The sequence below is a fragment of the Pleurodeles waltl genome, chromosome 11 (assembly GCF_031143425.1).
Source record: "Pleurodeles waltl isolate 20211129_DDA chromosome 11, aPleWal1.hap1.20221129, whole genome shotgun sequence".
In the NCBI taxonomy this organism is placed as follows: Eukaryota; Metazoa; Chordata; class Amphibia; order Caudata; family Salamandridae; genus Pleurodeles; species Pleurodeles waltl.
In genome coordinates this window covers 814612561-814636767 of record NC_090450.1, presented here as the reverse complement: position 1 = coordinate 814636767, position 24207 = coordinate 814612561, and the positions used below count along the sequence as shown (strand labels likewise).

Below are 24207 nucleotides of genomic sequence, written 5' to 3'. Positions count from 1 at the left end.
GTGACCTATGTCCAGTACTCGTGTAAAATGGCGTCCCCACAATCACAAATTCCAGGAAAATGGATATGGACTTTGTAGGGGCACCTCTGCTAGTGCAGGGGTGCCCTCACACACAGGTACCTGCACCCTGCCCTCTGGGTTGAGAGAGCCTACCATAGGGGTGACTTACAGTGACCTGGTGTAGTGACCTGTAGTAAAAACTGGTCCATGCACCCGTTTCACGCAGGCTGCAATGGCAGGCCTGCAGAACCTTTTGCATGGGCTCCCTATGGGTGGCAGAATAACTGCTGCAGCCCATAGGGATCCCCTGGATCCCCAATGCCCTGGGCACCTAAGTACTATATACTAGGGACTTACATGGGGGGGGACCAGCCTTCCAATTGTGGGAAGAAAAAGTACAATTTAGAGGAGAGAGCAAAACTACTGGGGTCCTGGTTAGCAGGATCCCAGTAGACACAGTCAAACACACTGACATCAGGCAGAAAATGGGTTAACCATGCCAAGTAAGAAGATAATTTCCTACATCTGGGTAAATTGTCATACAATTGCCTGTGTGAATAACAAACTTTGCCTTTGCTTTCTGAACATATGAATGTTTTCTTGATATTGTTTGAAGTATGGCTGTAGTGAGGACCTGTGGTCTCGGTCACTGAATACTCACTGATGATCATGTATCCTAACTAGCTTCTCCTTTATGAGGGAATCTCAATCATTTTATAGGACAATGGTTTCTTTATTACATATGCTAAACGTTTAATCAGAAGGCATATTAAAGAAGCCTATTGATTTCTAAACTAGCCTGCACACATTCACAGTGGTTTTGTTTTTTTAAACAGAAGAGTGGAAAAACGTGGCAAATAGGCAACACAGCTTTACTTTGAGACAATAGCTGCACTGTAACTTTGAGCCCCCAGGTTGAGTTTGAATTCCTTATCCCCCTATTAATATCATTGACCATTGATTGCAGTTAATATTTCACATCTTTCTAATTAGAAACCCTGAACTAATTGTTCTTTCTTTTTTATCTGACAAATTTGTTCAGATTTTCACAGCATTCAGCACCTGTTGGGGCAATCCCACAATTGTCATTATTTGTGAGACACATATTTCTTTTCTTCAACGGATAACAGTGTAAAGTGACCCTCCTAGAAAAAGCATGTCAGAACGGTGTCGATCTGTTTTGTGCATCCTGTGCCTTTGTGACAGTCACACTGTCCAGGACTGCCCCATTACCCATAAAATGACCTGGAAGATATTGAAAGATTGGGTAGGGATTGTCTGAGAAGTAAATAACATTCTCCAGAATCTATTACTCATTCCACGAAAAGCTAAGGGGAGCTACTGCCTCCACATTTGCCGGTTTCTAAACCATTGGATGCTGTTCTCTGGAGGAATCCAAGAAACAGTCCTAATACTACTTTCCATTTCATATTGATGTTGAGAGGCATGATTGAGAAGGCCGAAAACACCAGAGTAATATTTAGCATCAGTATCTGTGTCAAAGTACTTGACATTAAGGTGTTTGATGCCATAGAGGATAGTCTCTTCCTGAACATGAAGACATTCCATGCCATGGCTTATGTTATCTTGTGACTCACAGCCTAATAGGCAGAAAACATGAAACATTGAGAGGTTAACCTTTAGAGACTTTTGTTCTCCTCAAAGTTTTCTAGAAAATTCCATTAGATTACTGATGGATAAAAATGAGATTTTGATACATTCACCAAGGAAATCACCTCTAAAGAGAAAACCCACACAAAGTGCCCCACAAGAAACATCCTTTGAGCAATCCTTACCAACCCCTCACAGTCGTACACCAGATACATGTTTACAGCTGTGCCCAGATTTCTCAAGACGTTCAAGTGAGGTGGGTTTAGAGTCACCCCATCATCCACAGTGATCATCCTAACAGTGATAGATGCCTGAAGTAGGGCAACTATAAATGTTATATTTCAGACCCCTGAGTGCTTAAACCCTTTGTCCCTTTCCTTTCCTCTTAACCTGAGACTTGGCTGGGTCTCCCTTGACCTTCCCCTCTGTTGAGAGGGGGGAGGGAGGTGGGGCACAGGGGTGGGGAGACCCGACCCACTCTTCTTGGGGTCAATCCCAGGTACCATTTTGGACACACTGGTGTTGACCCAAGCTTCCTGGGGGCAGTCAGCTTGCTGTCAACCAGGTATTGGCGCAGCTCTGGAAGACAACTGTCAAGATTGTGCTTCTTTAAAATCAATTTGTACAGCCCTGAATAAGTTTTGCTTCCCCTCACCCAGCCCTTCAGTCACTTGCTGGCATAATCAAAGAAATCCATCCATGTTTATGATGAGATCTTGTGGCTGCCCCTGAATCTAAGCCTATACATCTCAGGGGTCAGTACAAACTTATTGACTAGGATGGCCTTCATTGCAGTGTAGCACATATGGTTCTCTACCTCTAGCGTAAGGAGTGTTTCTATCCCCACCATGGGCATATACCTCCATAAACTATGGACCCAGAACTCCTCTGGGACCTTGTGCACTCTGAGCCATTTCATAGGCTGCACACCATTTATCTGTGTCATTCCCCAACTCATAACTGGACACCAAATAATTGGATAGCAGCACTCTGGACTCACCAGTGGACACTGCAGGTATGCTGCCACCATTGTTGTTCATGGACCCTATTTGTAGGGCTGTTATGTCCAGCTCTTTGAGGTTGAACTCATGGGTATGTTTCCTCTCCTCTGTGACTAGCCTCCCTTCCTCACAGGCCTGCTCCAATTTAGCAAGCTCCAGCTTGAGCTTTCTTTCCTCCCCTCTGTCTGCCAGCTCCCAGGGAGACAGGTTTGTGGAGGAGACAATGCTCCCTAGTCTGGGAACCACCACTGCTCCTGGCAAGCTGTTGGCCCTCTCCACAGGCAGTTCCAGAGCCTCCTCAGCTTCAGATTCAGATCATCCTCCTCCTCTGGAATTTTCAGCTCCTCCTCTGGGATTTCAACCCCTGCAACTTGGGTCTCTGCTCAGGCTCTCAAGGCTTTTTGCAGCTCCACCTTCCCAGCAAAACCATTTGTAGTGACTTGAAAATCCTTACAGAAATCTTTCAGCTGAGGCACAGTGTAAGACTCCAACCTGGCCAGCCCAAACTCAGTTCCTGCAGACGGAGGTGCTGTTTTTCCAGATCCACGATCCTTATACTACTGGAGTTGCTGAGGAAATTATGATTTCCAGAACTACTTCACCTATCACTCAGAACCCTTAAGGAATTAGTATTCATCAACAATCTTCTGCCAAGGATGGTAGGAAAAATCTTGAACCCCAACATACAGAAAACAAAGAGACCATCTACCAGGAGTTCCTATGCTTTCAGGTGGAAATGATTTGGAATTTGATGTCTTGACAACAGTCATGATCCTCCCTCATGCTAGGAAATGTTAGCCACCCTTATGGCTTATTGTAAAAGCCCAAACTATAGGTTATTCTTCAGAATCCCATTAACCAAAAACTTCTTGGAAGGACTGTTAAAAGGCTTGCCCCCCCACGGAAGCCAAATCTGGTTCTCTTTAAACTCATGGCTTCTCCCTTCGAGCCTATAAGATGTCCAATAAAACTTTGAAGGACAGAGAAAAGATCAGGCTGCGTAAACTACAAGAAGAACCAATGCAAACATGAAGGGGCAGCGTTCAGAAGATCTGAGGGACGTGAAGACAGTGCTACTCCTACTTCTGTTTCTGCCACCATTTCCAGGGAGGACCCTCCACAAGCGAAATCTGGGGAAAGATCTAACAGGGAAAAACATTGATGTTTAAGTCCATGATGAAGGTAGGGTTAATAACTGTGTGCTTGCTGTTTAGAGGTGGTTCAACGTCGATGAGGCGTAGGTCGAATTGACAAAAACTACATTGCAGAATGCATCAGCATCAAGGAGGCACTCAATATCGAGTGATACAGCTATTTGAAAAAGTCTCTATGAAATGTGCCTGCAAGAAGTACAAGGTCTTTTAGAGGTAGATCCAGAACACCAGGGAGGTCATTGGACGTTCTCATCATAGGATATGTCATCATTCAAGTTCCCCAAGGCATCACTCTTCATAACATTGGTATTCCACATTACACTGCCCTAATGTTTACTCTTCATTGAAGAGCTGTGCTGTGGTCTAGATCCTATTGACACTTTAGATCTCCTCATCACACATGCTTCTCATGTTCTACTCCTTTTCCTCAGTGCTTCAGTGTTCCCCAGTTCTTTCTGATTCTGTGCTAGAGTTTCACATTTTGAGCCAATGTAACATTCAACAAATTGTTGGTGAGCAAAGCTTAACATTCCTATCCAAACAGCTTAGCCAAAGGCATGAGTCATCTTTGAGACCCAGCATCACTGTTCATTTGCACAACCTGTGCTTCCCTCGGTTCTAGGACTGCTTAAACTGCTGTGGGGATGTTCCTAGCTCTTGCCTCAGCAAAGTCTGCTCCATTGCACTTGCAGTTGAAATGCAAGCCATCTGAACAAGACCCATTCTACATGCTTACATACAGCCTCCTGATTCTGTCATAGTGGCTGTTGCAACGTAGTGTCACTCCAGTTCGCCATCTTCAATGGTACCTTCTAAAAATGAGAACAAGAAAAGGGATGAAGTGGGTAGAAATTCCTGCAATTGCCTAAAAAATGATGAGTACTGCTGCTTTACTGAGGCAGTATGATAGGTCCCAGTGGGCGACTATCCAACATTTTCATGCGAAACTACCTCATGAAGACAGGCAGGATTTCTCAGAGGTACTTCAAGAGGGGTTGATGGTATCCAATAAAGCCATTAGTCCTGCTGATTTAGCCATCCATGGCTACTGTCATAGGAAGGCCCTTTGTCACTCTTCATGGCTCCGCAATAACGGCTTGAAACCAAAGGCTCAACAATGCCATTCACAGTGACGACTCTGTTTAAGGCCCATGCAGACAACAGAATGCAGCACATGAAGGCTAAATTGGAAACAAGCTGTAGACCTTGTAAACTTAAGGAGGGCAGGAAACATTACTGCAAACCTTCCAAGAGGTGTTGCCAGCAGCAGAGTTCATGCCACTCAATGTCGGCAACAATAGCACCTACAGTAGCATCTTCAAAAGTTCTTTCACCCTTATAAGTCCAAGAAGGGAAGATGTTGCCATCAAACACCAACTGGTGTATTAAGATCAACAAAAACTGCGACTCTTCAATTCCCCCTATTAGACCTGGCATCCTTGGTGTGGTTTCCCCTGTCTTTTTGCCCTGCTTCCTGTATTTTTGACTGTATGCTGGATTTAGTTTTTGCTGGTTTTGGTACTCTTGGCACTTTAGCACTGCCGATCAGTGCTAAAGTGCAAGTGTTCTCTATCTAAATTGTGATTATGATTGGTTATCTCAGATTGCCATATTTGATTTACTAGTAAGATCTTAGTAAAGTGCACTAGAGGTGCCCAGGGCCTCTAAATCAAATGCTACTAGTGGGCCTCCAGCACTGATTTTGCCACCCATATGAGTAGCCCTGTAAATATGTCTCAAACCTGCCATTGCAGTGTCTGTGTGTGCAGTTTTAAACTGCCATGTCGACCTAGCAAGTGCACCCACTAGTCTGACTCAAACCTTCACTTTTAGTACTTGTAAGGCACCCTTAAGTTAGGCCCTTAGTAGCCCCATGGGCAGGGTGCAGTGCATTTAAAAGGTAGGACATGTACTGGTGTGTTTTACTTGTCCTGATAGTGAAATACTGCCAAATTCGGTTTTCGCTATTGCAAGGCCTATCTCTCCCACAGGTTAACATGGGAATTGCCTTTAGATATCTTTTAAGCATCGTTTCCCATTGGGAGCAGATGGAGAAGTGGAGTTTAGGGTCTCTGAACTCACAATTTAAACAATACATCTTTTGGTAAAGTTGTTTATTAGATTGTCTGTTTGAAAATGCCACTTATAGAAAGTGAGCTTTTTCTTGCTTAACCATTCAATGCCTCTGCTTGGCTGCTGAATCCACGTTTGGGTCAAAGTGACAGTTGGGCTGTTTGTGAATTCACTCTAGAAGGTGACACAAAGGGAGCTGAGATGTTTCCTGCATATCCTGATGAGTTTTCCTTGGCTAAAGTGGGAGGGAGAAGCTGACACCTGCACTTGAAATGACTTTGTCTGACCCCTCACAATACAGTCACCAACCCCCTGTTGGCTGTGGCTGGGGCAGGGCAAGGAAGAGGCAGGGTCTTGTGCACTACAAAGACTTCCCTTTGAAGTTTGCCTGCTTCAAAGGCAGAAATGAGTATAAGTATTGGGCTGCTGACCCCACAACTTTAGAACACCTCTGGATCAAGAGGAACCTTTGCCAAGCTGAAGAGCTGTGAGGAAGAGTACTGCCCCTTTACTGTGTGTAGTTTGCTGGGTTGGCCTACATTTGCTGCTTCTGCCTTAGAGAGGACAAATACTGGACTTTGCTGTGTATCCTGCTTGTGAAGTTTCTCCAGGAGCTTGGACTGAGCTTGCCTCCTGTTAAGAAGTCTCAGGGGCATCAAAGTCTTCATCTGCCAGCACCTGGGCTCTCTTGATGAGACCCCTGATTTGCCAAGTGGTGCCACATCCAGACCCTGGGACCTTGGAAGGAGAAGCTGGTAAAACTTGAGTGAAAATCCATGCACCGGAGCCGGGCGGCAGAAAAATCTACGCAGTGCCTGCACCGCGGCTGAAAAAAAATCAATGCAGCGCTGGTGAAATCAACGCACCGCCACCTCAGGGCAGATTCATTGTTTCCGTGCGTCCAGACTTTCCATACATCGTCCCTGAGCGTCAAATCTTCAACATCACCGCATGGACCTGAGGCTGTTGATCCAGAAATCAACACATCCCTTCCCTGTGAGGAAAGAATCAACGCATTGCTTATCTGGCAGAGAAAGAATCGACGCACTGCCTCGCTTGCGAGTGAGGAATCAACACATCAATTGCTTTTCAGACGCAACCTCACCCCTGCGGCATTATGTTTGACGCATACCAGGTACTTTATGCTAAAACAAAGCTTCAATAGATTTCTATGGACTAAGACTCTTTTTACTTTCAAAATTGATCTCTCTTTTTGTGTATGTTGGATTTTTGTCATTTTAGTCTTGTTTGATTTAGATAAATATTGGCTATTATTCTAAACTGGAGTGGAGTCCTTTTGTGGTGTTTTCACTGTGGTACTGTGTGTGGTTGTACAAATACTTCACACATTGCCTCTGAGATAACCCTGACTACTTGTGCCAAGCTACTAAAGGGGTGAGCAGGAGTGTTATTTGGTGTGTGATCCCCTTACCCAGACTAGAGTGAGGGTAAGGGGATCACACACCTAATAACACTCCTGCAATGTGTGAAGTATTTGTACTTGGACAGGGTGTAAACTGGGCCAACTCATGATATCAAAATCTCTAAAGAATTCCATTTACCATTGTACAGTTGTGTCCTCTGCATATAGTGTACCGTCATTACTTCATGTCAAGCTACAAAGGCAGTCATAGAACAGAATTGTCTGATGTAGATGGGAAACCCAGCTGATTCCACCAGTGGACATGCTTCTCCATGCATGCCACAAGCCTTTTGAACTCCCTTCTGGCAAAGACAAAAAACATTGATAACCACCTGGAATTCAGGAAGGCTAGAAAAAAAACATAGTTCTTCCACAACAGGTGATAAAGGGCCCACCAAGCAGCTTTCAGAGCCATTCACTATCACAAGAAAGGCTGTGATGCTTGGCATGACTACATGCCCAGCTATCTCTTACGATCACTCTTTCACTCCAGTACACACCTAACAACAGCTACAATTGTGCATCTTCACTGTATGAGTATCCTCTTTTATTGACACAAAGCAATTGTCAAGAAGGCCACACTGCATTCCCACTCCTTCCAACCAACCACAGTAAAACCTTAAATGTGCAAGGGACCTAAATCTCATCCGTTTTCTACTCTGTTACATGCTGGATCGGGGCAGCAAATAGCATGATAAAAGCATAACTCCAAAACTCTTCCTAAATGGGTCAGACTTCTCACCCACATCCTTCCAACAAACAGAAGAGGTGAGAGGGACATCACAGCCCTGTCAGGTGCCCCTCTTCACTTCCCAGTCACCCAAATACACCACACTCTGGGTCTTGCCCTTGGTAGACTCCATCCATGCAGAAGTTTGACCAGTATCACAAACGTCTTACCAAGGTTCTTGTATCGAAATTCTCTGGACATTAATTCCCAGCCATTTATATCCAAACCTTTCTTTGGATGCACCTGTACAGTTGTTAGCTCCCCTATGAAGTTTCTGCCATTACATGTGATAGTTGTCCAAGGCTTTTATTTGTGCTTCTATGAAGCACAATCTATTCTGGAGTCTTGATTTATTTTTGCAGTCTTGGTGTTAGACCTTTGCTAATTATTTTAGTTTGGCTATTCTTCATCAAAAGCAGTTGTAAAGTCTTATAGACCGTTTCTTATTTATTCTGTTAAGGCGTCATATCAATGATAGCCTCTGCCTTTGATGGAGGAAGCCTCCTTGGGTCTGTCACTTTCCCCATAGCCAGGAGAGGCCTACCCATTAAGTTACTCCTGAATATTTGGTAAAATTCAGTTGGCAGTCAATAGTAAAATTCAGTTTGTGGTCATTGCCTCCTGGTATTTTGTGTGTAGCTAGGTCTGGAATTTCCATCAATATTTCATCCATGTCCAACAGTTTTTTCAGGGTTGTCATGTTGTGTAGTAGTGCGCTTAGAAACTTTAGTTGTCAAAATTAAATCATCCATCCAAACCTGGAGTCAAGAGTTGAATAGATAAATTCTTAAGCACTCCCAGAAGGTGTGGTTTGTACTTTTCTAGGTAGAAGTAATAGAGCTGTTATTCCTTTACAATGCAGTGACCACGATGAACTGCTGTTCCATATTCAGTTAGAATGCCAGAAATCATACAGCTTTACAATTGGAAGCAGTGGGTTACCAATGGTTCTCCAGCCGCTTTATCTTGCCAACAACACAACTTTGGGAATGCCTTTATTCCTATCAGGTCACTAAACAACATTTTGTTCATCAACCCTATTCTTAGTTTCTTTTGTCACACGTCTTTTGGGAATAGAGTACTGCTTTTCACCATCTTTGGAATGGCCATTCTATCTTACCAAGTTATAATAACTTGCACATACCATACAGCCCTTGTTAGAAATGGAGTCTTTGGTTGACAGTCAGGTTACCCCCTGTTCAAGCAAGGACCCTCACTCTAGTCAGGGTAAAAGAGAATCACCCTCAGCTAACCCCTGCTTACTCCCTCGGTAGCTTGGCAGAGCAGTAGGATTAACTTCAGAGTGCTAGGTGTAGAGTATTCGTACCAACACACACAGTAACTTAATGAAAACACTACAAAATGACACAACACCAGTTTAGAAAATTAGGAAATATTTATCTAAACAAAACAAGACCAAAACGACAAAAATCCACAATACACAAGTCAAGTTATCAATAAAAATGCAAAAAGCGTCTTTAAGTAGTTTTAAACACACACTAGCGCTGCTAGCGTGAAAATGTACCTGGTGCGCTTTAAAAATAACCCCGCACGGGCGAGTGCGCATCCAAAAGGGCTTGTGAGGTGTTGATTCCACTTACGAGGGGGACCGTGCGTCGTTTCTCCTTTCACTGGGTCGGGCGCGTTGTTTCTTCTCTCCGCAGGAGAGCGGTGCGTCGATCCGGTCAGCACTCTCAGGTCCGGGCAGGCCTTGCGTTGTTTTTCCACGCACAGCGGTACTTAAGTTGGAAATCCCAGCCGCATGATGATCTGAGAACCCCGCAGCGCAGGTTGTGATCTCCCGGCCTCCGTCTGCAATGCTGCGTGTCGTTTCTCCTGCTCCGTGCGTCGATTCTTTGGTCGAGTTTCCTGTGAGCAACGTTTCTCAGCTGCAGAGCCTGTGGCACGTTGTTTCTTCAGCCGCAGATCGAAGTCGCGTCAATCTTTTCCCTGCACGGCGCTCTGTGCGTAGATTTTCTTGTCTTTGGGCTGCCACCTCTCCTTTCAGGGTCCCAGGAACTGGATGAGCACCACAGGACGGAGTAGGAGTCTCTCCAGAGACTCCAGGTGCTGGCAGAGAGAGAAGTTTTGTTGTCCCTGAGACTTCAAACAACAGGAAGCAAGCTCTAAATCAAGCCCTTGGAGATTTCTTCTCAAGATGGAAGGCACACAAAGTCCAGTCTTTGGCTTCTTACTCTGGCAGAAGCAGCAACTGCAGGATAGCTCCACAAAGCACAGTCACAGGCAGGGCAGCTCTTCTTCCTCAGCTATTCAGCTCTTCTCCAGGCAGAGGTTCCTCTTGTTCCAGAAGGGTTTTTCTAAAGCCTGTGGTTTTGGGTGCCCTTCTTACACCCAATTTCTCCTTTGAAGTAGGCCTACTTCAAAGTAAAGTCTCTTTGGAATGTGAAATCCTGCCTTGCCCAGGCCAGGCCCCAGACACTCACCAGGGGGTTGGAGACTGCATTGTTTGAGGGCAGGCACAGCCCTTTCAGGTGTGAGTGACCACTCCTCCCCTCCCTCCTAGCACAGATGGCTCATCAGGATATGCAGGCTACACCCCAGCTCCCTTTGTGTCACTGTCTAGTGTAAGGTGCAACCAGCCCAACTGTCAAACTGACCCAGACAGGGAATCCACAAACAGGCAGAGTCACAGAAATGGTACAAGCAAGAAAATGCCCACTTTCTAAAAGTGGCATTTTCAAACACACAATCTTAAAATCAACTTTACTAAAAGATGTATTTTTAAATTGTGAGCTCGGAGACCCCAAATTCCACATGTCCATCCACTCCCAAAGGGAATCTACACTTTAATCAGATTTAAAGGTAGCCCCCATGTTAACCTATGAGAGGGACAGGCCTTGCAACAGTGAAACATGAATATAACAATATTTCACTGTCAGGACATATAAAACACATTATTATATGTCCTACCATAACCATACACTGCACCCTGCCCTTGGGGCTACCTAGGGCCTACCTTAGGGGTGTCTGACATGTAAGAAAAGGGAAGGTTTGGGCCTCGCAAGTGGGTACACTTGCCAAGTCGAATTTACAGTTAAAACTGCACACACAGACACTGCAGTGGCAGTTCTGAGAGATGATTACATAGCTACTTATGTGGGTGGCACAACCAGTGCTGCAGGCCAACTAGCAGCATTGGATTTACAGGCCCTGGGCACCTCTAGTGCACTGTACTAGGGACTTACTAGTAAATCAAATATGCCAATCATGGATAAGCCAATTATATACATATTTTGTAAAGGAGCACTTGCACTTTAGCACTGGTTAGGAGTGGTAAAGTGCCCAGAGTTATAAAAACACTAAGATCAGAGTCCAGCACACATCAACAACCTGGGGAACAGAGGTAAAAAGTTAAGGGAGACCACGCCAAGGATGAAAAGTCGAACACGTGTCCCCCCCTCCATTCCTCCCCCCAGCTGAAAGTGGGGAGCAACTACCCAACCTCATGGGAGTTCTCATCACTAAGGCGGAAGAACCTGGACAGACCATCAGCGTTGGCGTGTTCTGTACAAGGATGGTGCTCCACCGTAAAGTCCATCCCCTGTAGGGAAATGGACCACCTCAATAGTTTTGGATTCTTACCCCTCATCTGCATTAACCATCTGAGGGGCCTGTGGTCGGTCTGAACTCGGAAGTGAGTCCCAAACAAGTAGGGTCTTAGCTTCTTCAGTGCCCAGACCACAGCAAACGCTTCACGTTCTATGGTACTCCACCTACGTTCCCTGGGTAGTAACCTCCTGCTAATAAAGGCTACGGGTTGATCTAGGCCCTCTTCATTAAGCTGTGAGAGTACTGCTCCAATACCATGCTCTGAGACGTCTGTTTGCACAACAAACTCCTTGGAGTAGTCAGGTGCCTTCAGCACAGGTGCTGTGCACATGGCAGCCTTCAGGGCATCAAAAGCGTTCTGGCAAGCCTCTGTCCAGATCACTTTCCAAGGTTGCTTCTTAGAAGTCAACTTGGTTAAAGGGGTAACAATGGTACCATATCCCTTAACAAACCTCCTGTAGAATCCTGTGAGACCTAAAAAGGCTCTCACTTCAGTCTGGGTCTTGGGAGGCTCCCAAGCCAGAATTGTATCAATTTTTGGCTGTAGGGGTGCCACCTGGCCACTCCCCACCTGGTGTCCTAGGTACGCCACAGAACCCTGCCTATTTGGCACTTGCTCGCCTTAATAGTGAGGCCTGCCTTCTGCAGGGCCTGTAACACTCTCCAGAGGTGCTGCAGGTGTTCCTCCCATGTGGAACTAAACACAGCAATGTCATCCAGGTAGGCGGCACTGAACTCGCCCAGCCAACACCTGGTTGACCAACCTCTAGAAGGTGGCAGGGGCATTCTTCATCCCAAATGGCATCACTTTAAATTGAAAGTGGCCATCCGGTGTAGAGAATGCTGACCTCTCCTGGGCCCCCTCAGTTAAGGCAATCTGCCAGTACCCAGATGGTGAATCAAACGTACTGAGGTACTTGGCAGCTCCCAACCGGTCAATGAGCTCATCAGCTCGGGGGATAGGGTGTGCGTCAGTCTTGCTGACCGCATTGAGTCCCCGGTAGTCCACACAGAACCTGAGTTCTGGAGTGGCACCAGGTGCAGCAGCCTTTGGGACCAATACCACTGGGCTGGCCCAAGGACTGCTGGAGTGCTCAATAACCCCAATGGTAAGCATTTTGGATACCTCATCCTTAATGCATGCCCTGACCCTGTCAGTCACCCTGTAAACCTTCTGTTTAATAGGTGTTCTGTCCCCAGTGTCCACATCATGTGTGCACAAGTGTGTGACTCTTGGGATCAGGGAAAACAATGAGGAAAACTGTCCCAGCACGTGGCGACAGTCACCTTGCTGCTCCTCAGTCAGGGAGGGGGAGAGGATCACTCCCTCCACTGACCCATCTTTTTCTCCTGCAGACAGGAGGTCAGGAAAAGCCTCACTCTCCTCTTCTACCCCATCATCTGTCGCAAGGAGTATGGACAGTTCAGTCCGCTGAAAGTGAGGTTTGAGGCGGTTGACATGCAGGACCCTTAAAGGGTTCCTTGGAGACCGCAAGTCCACCAGGTAGGTGACTTCACTCTTGCGCTCCACCACCTCAAATGGCCCAGTCCACTTATCCTGGAGGGCCCTATGCTCCACTGGTGCCATCACCCACACTTTCTGTCCAGGTTGAAACTCGACCAGAGTGGCATTCTGGTCATACCAGCGTTTCATGTCCTCCTGGCTTGCTTCCGGGTTCTCCTGAGCGAGACTCCTGAAGCGGGCAGTCTGTTTTCTCAAAGCCAGCATGTAACTGAATACATCCGGGGGGGGGGGGGTGTTACTAGGAGCTTTCTCCAAAGCTTCCATAACCAGGCTCAAAGGTCCCCTTACAGGGTGGCCATAAATCAGCTCAAAGGGGCTAATCCCAAGTCCCTTTTGAGGCACCTCCCTGTAGGCGAACAAAAGGCATGGCAAGAGGACGTCCCACTTCCACCTCAAGGGCTCTGACAGGCCCATGATCATGCCTTTTAAGGTGCGGTTGAAGCTCTCAACCAGACCATTACTTTGGGGGTGGTAAGGTGTGGTAAGGTGTGGTGAACTTGTAGGTTACCCCACACACTTTCCACAAAGACTTCATATACGTGGATATGAAGTTTGTACCCCTATCAGATACCACTTCCTCGGGGAACCCCATGCGGGTAAAAACCCCCATTAGTGCACGATCCACAACAGGGGAAGTGACTGACCTCAGAAGAATGGCTTCTGGATACTGTGTTGCATGGTCCACCAAGACCAGGATGAACCTGTTGCCCAAGGTTGTCATGGGGTCCAGAGGTCCCACAATGTCAATGCCTACCCTCTCAAAGTGAGTACTGACAACAGGCAAAGGCTGGAGGGGAGCTTTACATTTCCTCCCACTCTTGCCACTTGCCTGACAAGTCTGACAAGACCTGCAATGTGCATCTGAGTGCCTGCGTATTAGGGGCCAGTAAAAGTGGGTGACAAGCCTCTCAAAGGTCTTGTCCTGCCCCAAATGTCCAGGTAAAGGCACATCATGAGCCAACCCCAGTAGGAAGGCCCTGAAGCACTGGGGTACCACCAGCGCACAGGCTGACCCAGGCTCAGGAACCTTAGGCTCACTATACAGGAGATCATCCTCCCAATAAATCAGGTGTGATCCTGGCTCCTTGCCAGCTGCCCGGTCTGCAGCCTGCTGCTGCAAACCCTCCAAAGTAGGGCATGACTTCTGTGCTGCACAGAATGCTTCCCTGGTGGGCCCCCCTTCCTGCTGCCACTGCGACAGCTCAGGGACATCCCCTAGTTCAGCCACCTGTTCCCCTGTAGGCTCGGGGGCGTCACCCTCAGGCTCTGCTTCCTAATGGACCGTGGGAACTTCTGGGGCCGGTTTCCCGCGCCCCCTGCCCTTTCTCTTCTTGGCGGTCCCCTGGGCCACTGTTTCAGGCTCCAGGGGCTCTTGATTACACTGACGGGCTGCCATTGACCGGGTGGATACACATACCCACCAAGGCAGACCCAACATCTCCAAGTGAGACCTGTGTTCTACCTCCTTCCAAGGGGAATCCTCCAGGTCATTGCCTAGCAAACAATCAACAGGCATGGTTGGACTCACAGCTACCTTTAAGGAACCTGAGACCCCCCCCTCCATTCAAAGGGAACCTGCGCCACTCTGCACAGGCGCTCTGAGTTGTCCACTGCAACTACTTGGTGAAGTACCCGGGGATCTATCTGCTCTTCAGACACCAGCCGACTCCTCTCTGTAGTCACACTAGCTCCTGTGTCTCTCAGAGCCTCCACCCTCTGTCCATTAATGGTCACCCACTGCCTGTACTTCTTAGTGATTTCAGGCACTAGGGTTCTCTGGACCATCTCACTGTCCCCTAGTGAGACAAGGGTCATCTCACCTGGTTCCCACCCACCGGAAACCAACTCCTCCCTAAGCGCTACACTGGCCAAACCCTGGGATGGTGCACCAGTGGGGGCCGATGTACTTTTGGGGCATTTGGGGGTCCTCCTCCTTCACATGACCCACCTGGTCACATGCATAGCACTTACGTGGGGGACCACCTGCCACTGGCTTCCCTTTGGAGAACCATGGCTTATTTTCACTGGGGGGTTGGGAATCCTTACCCTGGGAATCAGTTTGGGGTCCTTTAGAGTGCTCCCCCTATTTACCCTTACCTCCCCCCCCTTTCTTCTTAGAGCGTCCCTGCCCACCCTTGGCGTGGTCTCCACCATACCTCTTCTGGACCATGGTGCTCTCCCAGCGGTCCGCTTCCTGTGCAAGCTTCCTGGGGTCAGTCAGCTTGCTATCTTTCAGGTGCTGGCGCAGCTCTGGAAAACATAAACTGTACAAGTGCTCCTAAGCAATCAGATTGTAAAGCCCCTCATACGTAGTTACCTTATCGCCCTTCACCCAACCATCCAGTGACCTGCAATAAGAATCAACACATTCCAGCCATGTTTGGGATTCCTCCTTCTTGTAGGACCTAAACTTATCCTTGTACTGCTCAGGGGTAAGCAAGGCATCCTTCATGCCAGAGTAGGTGAGATTCTGACCATCCCCTAAGGCTGTCAGTGTATCCCTCCCCTCTACCTCAAAGTGCTTCCACAGACCCGCCCTCCAATGAGCTTCGGGGACCAGGTTCATGTGGAGAGCTGACTCATACTCCTTGAACCACAAGTATATGTCATCTTCCCTCTTGTAATCTTTCAATAGGTCTTTAGGAATGTGTACCCTCCTCTCAGGCTGCACTGTAGGGTTGCTGCCACCATCTCTACTGGACTGGCTTCTATGATCCATCTCTCTCAAGCTAAGCTCATGAGCCATTGCTAACTTCCTCTCCTCAAGGGCTAGCCTTCTCAGCTCCAATTGGTACTCCCTTTCTGCCAGTCTGTCCTGTAACTCCTCAGGTGTCAGACCCTTAGATGACACACTGCTACCTGCCCTGGAGACCTTCTCCCTGGACATAACAGGCCCACCCACAATACCATTGTGTACGGAACACTCTTCCTCCTCCTCATCTCCCTCATCCTCTGTGTGCCCTTTAGTGCTCTTGGCTGTCACCCAGGCCTTCAGCGCCTTTTGCAGCTCCTCCTTCCTGGATGAGCTCTTAATGGGACAGTCAAAACTTTTACAGATCTACTTCAACTGAGCCTTGGTATAACTCTCCAATTTCTCAAGGTCAAAGTCAGCTCCAACTGATGCATCTCCAGCTTGGGACATGATGAAGATTCAAAAACAAGTGCAAAGTTCCAAAGGCAGAAAAACAAGTTCTCAAATGAAGTTCCAAAGAAAGTCAATCAAGTAATCAGCGCAAAAATGGAAGTCGAACAAAAACAGTCCCAAAGAGAAAAAAATCAAAAGATCACCAAAGAAGTAGTATGTGGTCACGTAGTAGTCTGCACTCAAAATAGTAGCGTACACTTAATTACTGTATGTCACTTACAAATACAAGTCCAAATCCCAACCGCTGATCACCAATGTTAGAAATGGAGTCTTTGGTTGACAGTCAGGTTACCCCCTGTTCAAGCAAGGACCCTCACTCTAGTCAGGGTAAAAGAGAATCACCCTTAGCTAACCCCTGCTTAACCCCTTGGTAGCTTGGCAGAGCAGTAGGCTTAACTTCAGAGTGCTAGGTGTAGAGTATTTGTACCAACACACAGAGTAACTTAATGAAAACACTACAAAATGACACAACACAAGTTTAGAAAAATAGGAAATATTTATCTAAACAAAACATGACCAAAACAACAAAAATCCACAATACACAAGTCAAGTTATCTATAAAAATGCAAAGTGAGTCTTTAAGTAGTTTTAAACACACAATAGCGCTGCTAGCTTGAAAATGTACCTGGTGCGCGTCAAAAATAACCCTGCACGGGTGAGTGCGTGTCAAAAAGGGCTTGTGAGGCGTTGATTCCACATACGAGCGGGACTGTGTGTCGTTTCTCCTTTGACCGGGTCAGGCGCGTCATTTCTTCTCCCCACAGGAGAGCAGTGCGTCGATCCGGTCAGCAGTCTCGGGTCCTGGCAGGGCTTGCGTTGTTTTTCCACACACAGCGGTACTTGAGGCGGAAATCCAGTCACACGATGATCCAAAAACCCCGCAGCACAGGTTGTGATCTCCCGGCCTCCGTCTGCGATGCTGCGCGTCGTTTCTCCTGCTCCGAGCATCGATTCTTTGGTAACGTTTCCTGCAAGCGTCGTTTCTCAGCTGCAGAGCTGGTGGCACGTAGTTTCTTCAGCCTCAGATCGGAGTCGCGTCAATCTTTTCCTCGCACAGCGCTCTGTGCGTGGATTTCCTTGTCTTTGGGCTGCCAGCTCTCCTTTCAGGGTCCCAGGAACTGGATGGGCACGACAGGGCAGAGTAGGAGTCTCTCCAGAGACTCCAGGTGCTGGCAGAGAGAAGTCTTTGTTGTCCCTGAGACTTCAAACAACAGGAAGCAAGCTCTAAATCAAGCCCTTGGAGATTTCTTCTCAAGATGGAATGCACACAAAGTCCAGTCTTTGCCCTCTTACTCTGGCAGAAGCAGCAACTGCAGGATAGCTCCACAAAGCACAGTCACAGGCTGGGCAGCTCTTCTTCCTCAGCTCTTCTCCAGGCAGAGGTTCCTCTCGTTCCAGAAGGGTTTTTCTAAAGTCTGTGGTTTTGGGTGCCCTTCTTGTACCCAATTTCTCCTTTGAAGTAGGCCTACTTCAAAGTAAAGTCTCTTTGGAATGTGAAATCCTGCCTTGCCCAGGCCAGGCCCCATACATTTGCCAGGGGGTTGGAGACTGTATTGTGTGAGGGCAGGCACAGCCCTTTCAGGTGTGAGTGACCACTCCTCCTCTCCCTCCTAGCACAGATGGCTCATCAGGATATGCAGGCTACACCCCAGCTCCCTTTGTGTCACTGTCTAGTGTGAGGTGCAACCCGCCCAACTGTCAAACTGACCCAGACAGGGAATCCACAAACAGGCAGAGTCACAGAAATGGTATAAGCAAGAAAATGCCCACTTTCTAAAAGTGGCATTTTCAAACACACAATCTTAAAATCAACTTTACTAAAAGATGTATTTTTAAATTGGGAGCTCAGAGACCCCAAACTCCACGTCCATCCACTCCCAAAGGGAATCTACACTTTAATCAGATTTAAAGGTAGCCCCCATGTTAACCTATGAGAGGGATAGGCCTTGCAACAGTGAAAAACGAATTTAGCAATAGTTCACTGTCAGGACATATAAAACACATTATTATATGTCCTACCTTAACCATACACTGCACCCTGCCCTTGGGGCTACCTAGGGCCCACCTTAGGGGTGTCTGACATGTAAGAAAAGGGAAGGTTTGTGCCTATCCCCCAGTAGCAAAATGTGTCTGTTTCCTACCTCAGAGGTAAATTCGGTAGTGCTACCGGATACACCCTCACCAGTCTCCCCAGTGGAAACACCACAGACTTGTTCTGGTTAATTAGAAGTCCTGTGATGTCCCCAAATGTGTTTAAATAATGGAGCAAAGGAAGCAACGACTTCCTAGGAGATCTCAAGTAGAAAACGATATCCTCCGCATATAGGGATACTAGGTGGGTTCCATTTCCTACCCTGGCCCCCATCTCTCCATCTGTTGTTGGATTTGTATTGTCAGGGGTCCCATCGTCAAGGCAAAGAGCAACAGGGACAACCGCCAGCCTTGTTGTGTCCCCCTGCGAACCGCTACCGGTTCCGCACAGTCGGCCAAGCCTGACCCTGATCATGGGTTTAGTGTTGAGCAGCTGGATCCAAGACCGAAACCGGCGTCCAAACCCCTTCACTCTCAAGACGCACTGCAGATTCAGCCAATCAACACTGTCAGATGGTTTAGCTATGTCCACAGACACCACTCACTCTAGCCTCTAAGTAAACCTCTAGTAAGCCTTGTGGACTATCCGCTGTGTAGGTGCGGTAAATTTCTACCAGGTAAGCTGTCTCTTCCTGGAGACTTCCCCCCTGGGAGGCTAGTCAATGCTGTTGTGATTTCCTCTATTGTAAGTTCTGTGTCTTGTTCTTGTGCCATTGCATCCCCTACTTGTGAGAAGGTGATACTAGCTAATAACTTCGTCTCCAGCTGTGTTATATTCAGGTGGGCTAGTGTAGACTTGCTGTAAGTGATGTCTAAGTGTGTGTGTAATATAGAGGCTTGTGTGTATGCATCGTCTCTTGAAGGGATTATGAAGTGCATAATAGGGGAGCGTAGCAATTCTCTATGCAGGATCCAGGCAAGTAGGTGCCCCGAGGCATCTCCCTCCCTGTTTAATAACTGGTGGTAGAACTTCAGTGTTGTGTAGTGCTCGAGCCTGTCTCTCACCTCTGTCACTTGTCTCTGTAGTTTATTTTGTGTTTTAGTTCCTCATACTCAGAAAATTTATACAGCGCCCATAATATACATTTGCATTGCCTCATATTTGGGGCTGATGGTACTTGTCGTGTTATGCTTGTTCCCGAACAGTTGTGCACTGTTTCTCCAAATTATGCTGAAATGTGGTGTCCTGAAACTGTGGATACTCTGCTTTTTCAACCCCTCCTCTTTTTACCAGCTGGTGGTAAGTAGCCTGAAAGTATCCTACCATGGTTTGTTAGGTTGTCCATCCAGAACTTTGTCCCCTAGTTATATGCCACAGTCTTGGGTACACCCTGTGTATTAAAGAGTAATAGTAACTTTCCTTTTTTATGCTTCCTCCTCTTTAAATTCACAAAGTCTGTTGTAGTCTTATGCAGCAAATGTCATAACTAAACAGTCATTTAAAATTACCCCCACAGATTATCATAACACCTAATTATAAACTACACCACATATGTGTGTGTGTGTGTGTGTGTGTGTGTGTATGTATGTATAAAGTATTTTTACAGTGTGATTGAGTGCTGTACATAGTCAAAGACAAGCAGAAGGTCAGCGAATAATAGGACCGAACCCCTGGTTGTTGACGTGTAATACTTTGTGGTTTACTGTTCGTTAAAGAGGTGAGTCGTCAACTCTATCCTAAACTAGATCAGTGCTGGGGCGGTCCTGATTTTTTTTAAAATAGTTTTTCGGACGGTTTTGCATTTAGAAAAACGACACAGCATCATAATATACTCATACACAAAAACAGGCAAATATAAAAGGGACTCCAAGGCGTAGCATGAACTGCAATCACTGCAATCAATAGCCTGAGTTCCGCTAGTGCGAGATGACATGCAAGAGTGATAATGTAGAAAGAATAGAATGAGACTAGGGTGTGGGAGTGGGCCAGAGGCAGGTAGCGCACGAAAAGGGGTTATCCGTGTGCGGAGTACACAGCAGGTTGGTCACTGCATTTTGGAGGTAAAAAATAGTGTGATGTTCATCGGATGGTGAAACAGTGTGACCCAGGGCTAGAGGAAATGGAGGGTGCTACCAGGGAACATTAGGGGCGTGAAAGGGCTAAGGCACTGGAGTGCTCTCGATGGCTACAGGGATGTTGTTCCAGAACCTGAGTGCATAGATGGAAAAGGTTTGCTGCCTCGTATCCGTTTGGAATAACAGAGTCACCCTAAACATGACTTTTGTGCTTTCAAGATTACGGCCATTGCACAAGGTTACATTTCCTGAGCATAATGACCTGGATTCCAACAAAGATTCTGTAGACCTATTCTTCAACTCATACAAGGACATCTCTAGTTCCCAATGCGTGTTACGTAAGGGGCTGATAGGGTTTTGCTCCACACCATTGTTTAGTTTGCCCTCCTAAATGCCCAACTTATGAGGACCATTATCCACACTAAACAACTCATTTGTTCTATTATTAAGGGACGAGCCACATTTTTAGGGAAGGTGATGGTACAATCTCACATTGCCTAGATTGGCAAAAGTAATTGGACTGACTCGGTTTGTGTGGTAAACCTAGTGCCAGGTATTGGTGTCACTAACAGACTAATTAGAACATAACAGGCCCAGTACTAAAGGGTCTGCAAAAGCTATATTATAATACTGCTTTATAGCTATCTGATTTGTAGATTGATTTTCTGATGAATGAAGGGTGCCCAACACAGGCTTAAGAAGATCCCGCTTATATTGCCAATTGTGAGCAGAAAACAATGTTGCTGATAGATTGTTTTTTGTCATGTAAATACATTTTTATATTCTCTCCTCCAGGGTGATCAGTTTAGGGAGAGAATACGCCAGCAAGCGTTTTGTATTTGGGAAGCTCATCAAGGATCACCCTCTTCACATTCAGACTATGGCACGCATGGAAGTAAGTAAAGGCACCCAGAAGAGATTCTTTTCCCGACTATTTTTCATATAGATGTTATCTCTAAGCCCTAGTATGCAAGAATGATTCTTTAATTGATATTGCGACAAATCATTAACGGATCCTTGTCTCCATGGTGGAGATCAGGAAGGGATCCAAAGTTTGTCATTGATTGAATAAATCTACTTTTCCCTGACAGAAAGAATGGAAAGCCACTTCTTTACCAGGTTGGGAAAAGTTCTGGTCTTGCTCCACAAGGCGGAAAAGCGAGATTCACAGCCTTATGTAAATGTTATTTCTTTTCTCTAGTGTTTGTGATAGCTGGAAATGACCAGCACCAAAGCATGTATGCATAGTACACTTCCACCAAATCGAGACTTCGATTGTTATGCTCTTACAGGCTTCAAAGATTATTTCAATGGCCTTCTAATCACTTCCTTACACATTTGACAGCGCAATGATTCTGGTATGCTGATTTAGTTTTTTCTGGCCAAAAACATTCTCTGTCACATATTTGAACTAATGCACATTGAAAGGCTGAGTTTTACTCAATCTGTTTCTGGTTTTCCGTTGTAAGTGTTTGCTTTTTTAGCATTGAATCCTTCACATGTTTACATGCTTCAACCATTCCCAGTTGTCAGGCTGTGAATCCCTGGTAATTTTAAGAAGCATTAAACTGTGTTAAAAAAAACTCCATAGGCCTCATCAAAAGTGTTTAATTAGTAACATATCGACCTAATTTAAAACAACCCAAACTTCAGCCAGTAAGGTGGAAGTGATGAGCTCTCATGCTCCCCCCAGAGGACAGCATAGTTCGGATTTCTATTTCACGTTGTGTATTAGGGAGTCTTCAAGAAGAGCTCTGCTCTAGCCTGGTATTCCCTGGACTTAAACTAGTTCAGACTTCAGCTTTGAGTGTCTTCCAAGTTGTTTTTATCGTTTTTTTGTGGGAAATCTCCATCTTCTGGGCCAAGGAGATCGTTCCTCGTCCCGACTGCCCTTATGACTGACAAGAAGAAAATCCTGCTGACCGTGGACACAAGAAAATCTACACTGATGACCCACATGATCAGTGTATTTATTGCCTTTATCCAGCCCACAAATCATTTTGCCGTGATATTTGTAAAACCCTCTTAGCCAAGTCTTTGAAGGATAGAGAAAGGAGGTAGGCACTTTATTTAGTGAAGAAAAATAGTCCCTACCAAAAGAGATGACCCGTCTTCTGGAGGTGATTCTGTAAATAGTGCTCCATCAAGCACTTCCACAAAGGTGGCACAAAAAAAAGCAAACATGAAGTTTCCATAACTAAACTTGTCATCTAAAACATTTGCAGCTATGGCGTTTCCTCAGAAGACCACTTGTGAAAGAGGAAAGATTATTCTCCTTGAAAAATGTTGTATAAATCCAGGAGTATTTTATTCATGATTGATTACTTAAAATCATTAAATGTAGATATCAGACCTCAGCATATTCCTATATTCCGTTAATAGAAAACATTTAAAATTGGGTAAAAAGATACGGTCTATTCAAAAAGAAAATAATAAAAAAAAATTAACTTAAAAAGAGTTACAGCATTAGAAAGCAGCATTAAAATTCCTTTCGGGGCAAAGTTTTCGTTTTCCAATGCGCTGAGTCTGCTGTGCTAGGTCAACTTTACTTATGTCCCGTTTAGTGTTCGACAAGAGCTGAATGTGGGCCCCAAGAAAGAAGAGAGGAAGATACTGTTGTCTCACAAGGTGGGCGTTTGCTCCGAGTGGATGCGTTGCGGGGAGCGGGTCAGATACAGTCTGTGGGTTTCCCCAGACTGGCAGAAATCCTAGGTGTATTGGCAGTTAACCACTGCACCTGGGCTATACTGTAGTGTCTGAGCAGGTCTCAACCTGTTTGTGCGCTAAGAGGTGCGGATTGTATCGTGTTTGTGAATTTCCCCAGCCTGGCAAAGGTCTTTGGTGAATAGGTGGTAAAGCACAGATCCGATATTTCTCTGCAGTGTCTGATGCCATTGGCCCAGCATAAAGGAGCTAACAGACGGTGTTGATCACTGGTGAGTTAGGGACAGCAGCGCAGCAAGTGTAACCAACATTCTTTCAATATAAATATATTTCCTTCGTGCCTGGGCTGAGAGGGGTTGCTGAAAGTTTCGCTGGACCTTCCCCAGGGCATAGGAGGCATCCAGTGCTGCAAGGGGGATCTGTGATGGATTTTCTCAATGTCCCAATCAAATTACATTTTCATGACCTGCACATTCACAGCTTTTTTCCAGACTGTGAACGGTATGTCCTGATTGTGCAGACTGTCGGTCTCACTTCCAAACAGCTAGTTGCCACTGCGAGCTGCAAATGCCATGGGGAGCTCTCCTCTTCGAAGATCCTTTAATTTGTGCTTTAAGGGTAGTCTCCAGGGCCCTCAGGGTCCTGATGTAGTATTTGACTGAGTCCCAGAGGCACATGAGATTCGGGCTCCCGAGGCCTAGCTCCAGTCTCAGCCTTGCTTTTCTGGCCTGCCAAGGAATGTAAAAGATTTTTATGTATACTGAGATTTGTAAGGTCGTGAGGAACGTGCCCAATGTGCCAGGGAATAAGTGGCCGTAGTTTAGATCTGGAATCAACTTTGTTCCCACAACTTTTAACATTGGTTATGCATTTGGGCTGTGTAGAAGGCAATTTAGGCTTTTCAAGCTGTAAATGTCCCCATCCCACTTGCTTCTAAGGTGTTTTAAATGAACACCTGGTTTAGCCCCTTCGGTGAGTCAGACACCTAAGTAATTGTATTGTGCAGTTGTAATTATTTTTAGATCTCCTAGCTGCCATTGAGCTAGTTTCTTGTGTGGGTAATTTCCAATAATGACGATTTTGGTATTTCCCCGATTCACAAGAGTGCGTTTGTTTGGTTGAAACTGTAAAGGGCTGTAAGAGCTCTTTGTAAGCCCATTCTGGAGTGATCCATTAATACAGTGTCATCTACGTACTGCAGAAT

The 24207-nt window shown here is 46.2% G+C and overlaps 1 protein-coding gene across 1 annotated transcript in view; it reads left to right on the top strand.

The window, feature by feature from the left end:
• The window catches only part of LOC138266157 (acyl-CoA dehydrogenase family member 11-like), a 449188-nt gene that overhangs the window by 223195 nt on the left and 201786 nt on the right, over positions 1 to 24207 (top strand). The window contains exon 9 of the mRNA XM_069214616.1: positions 21135 to 21234. Within this exon, the coding sequence (XP_069070717.1) occupies positions 21135 to 21234 (100 nt within the window). The remainder of the gene's footprint in view (positions 1 to 21134; positions 21235 to 24207) is intronic.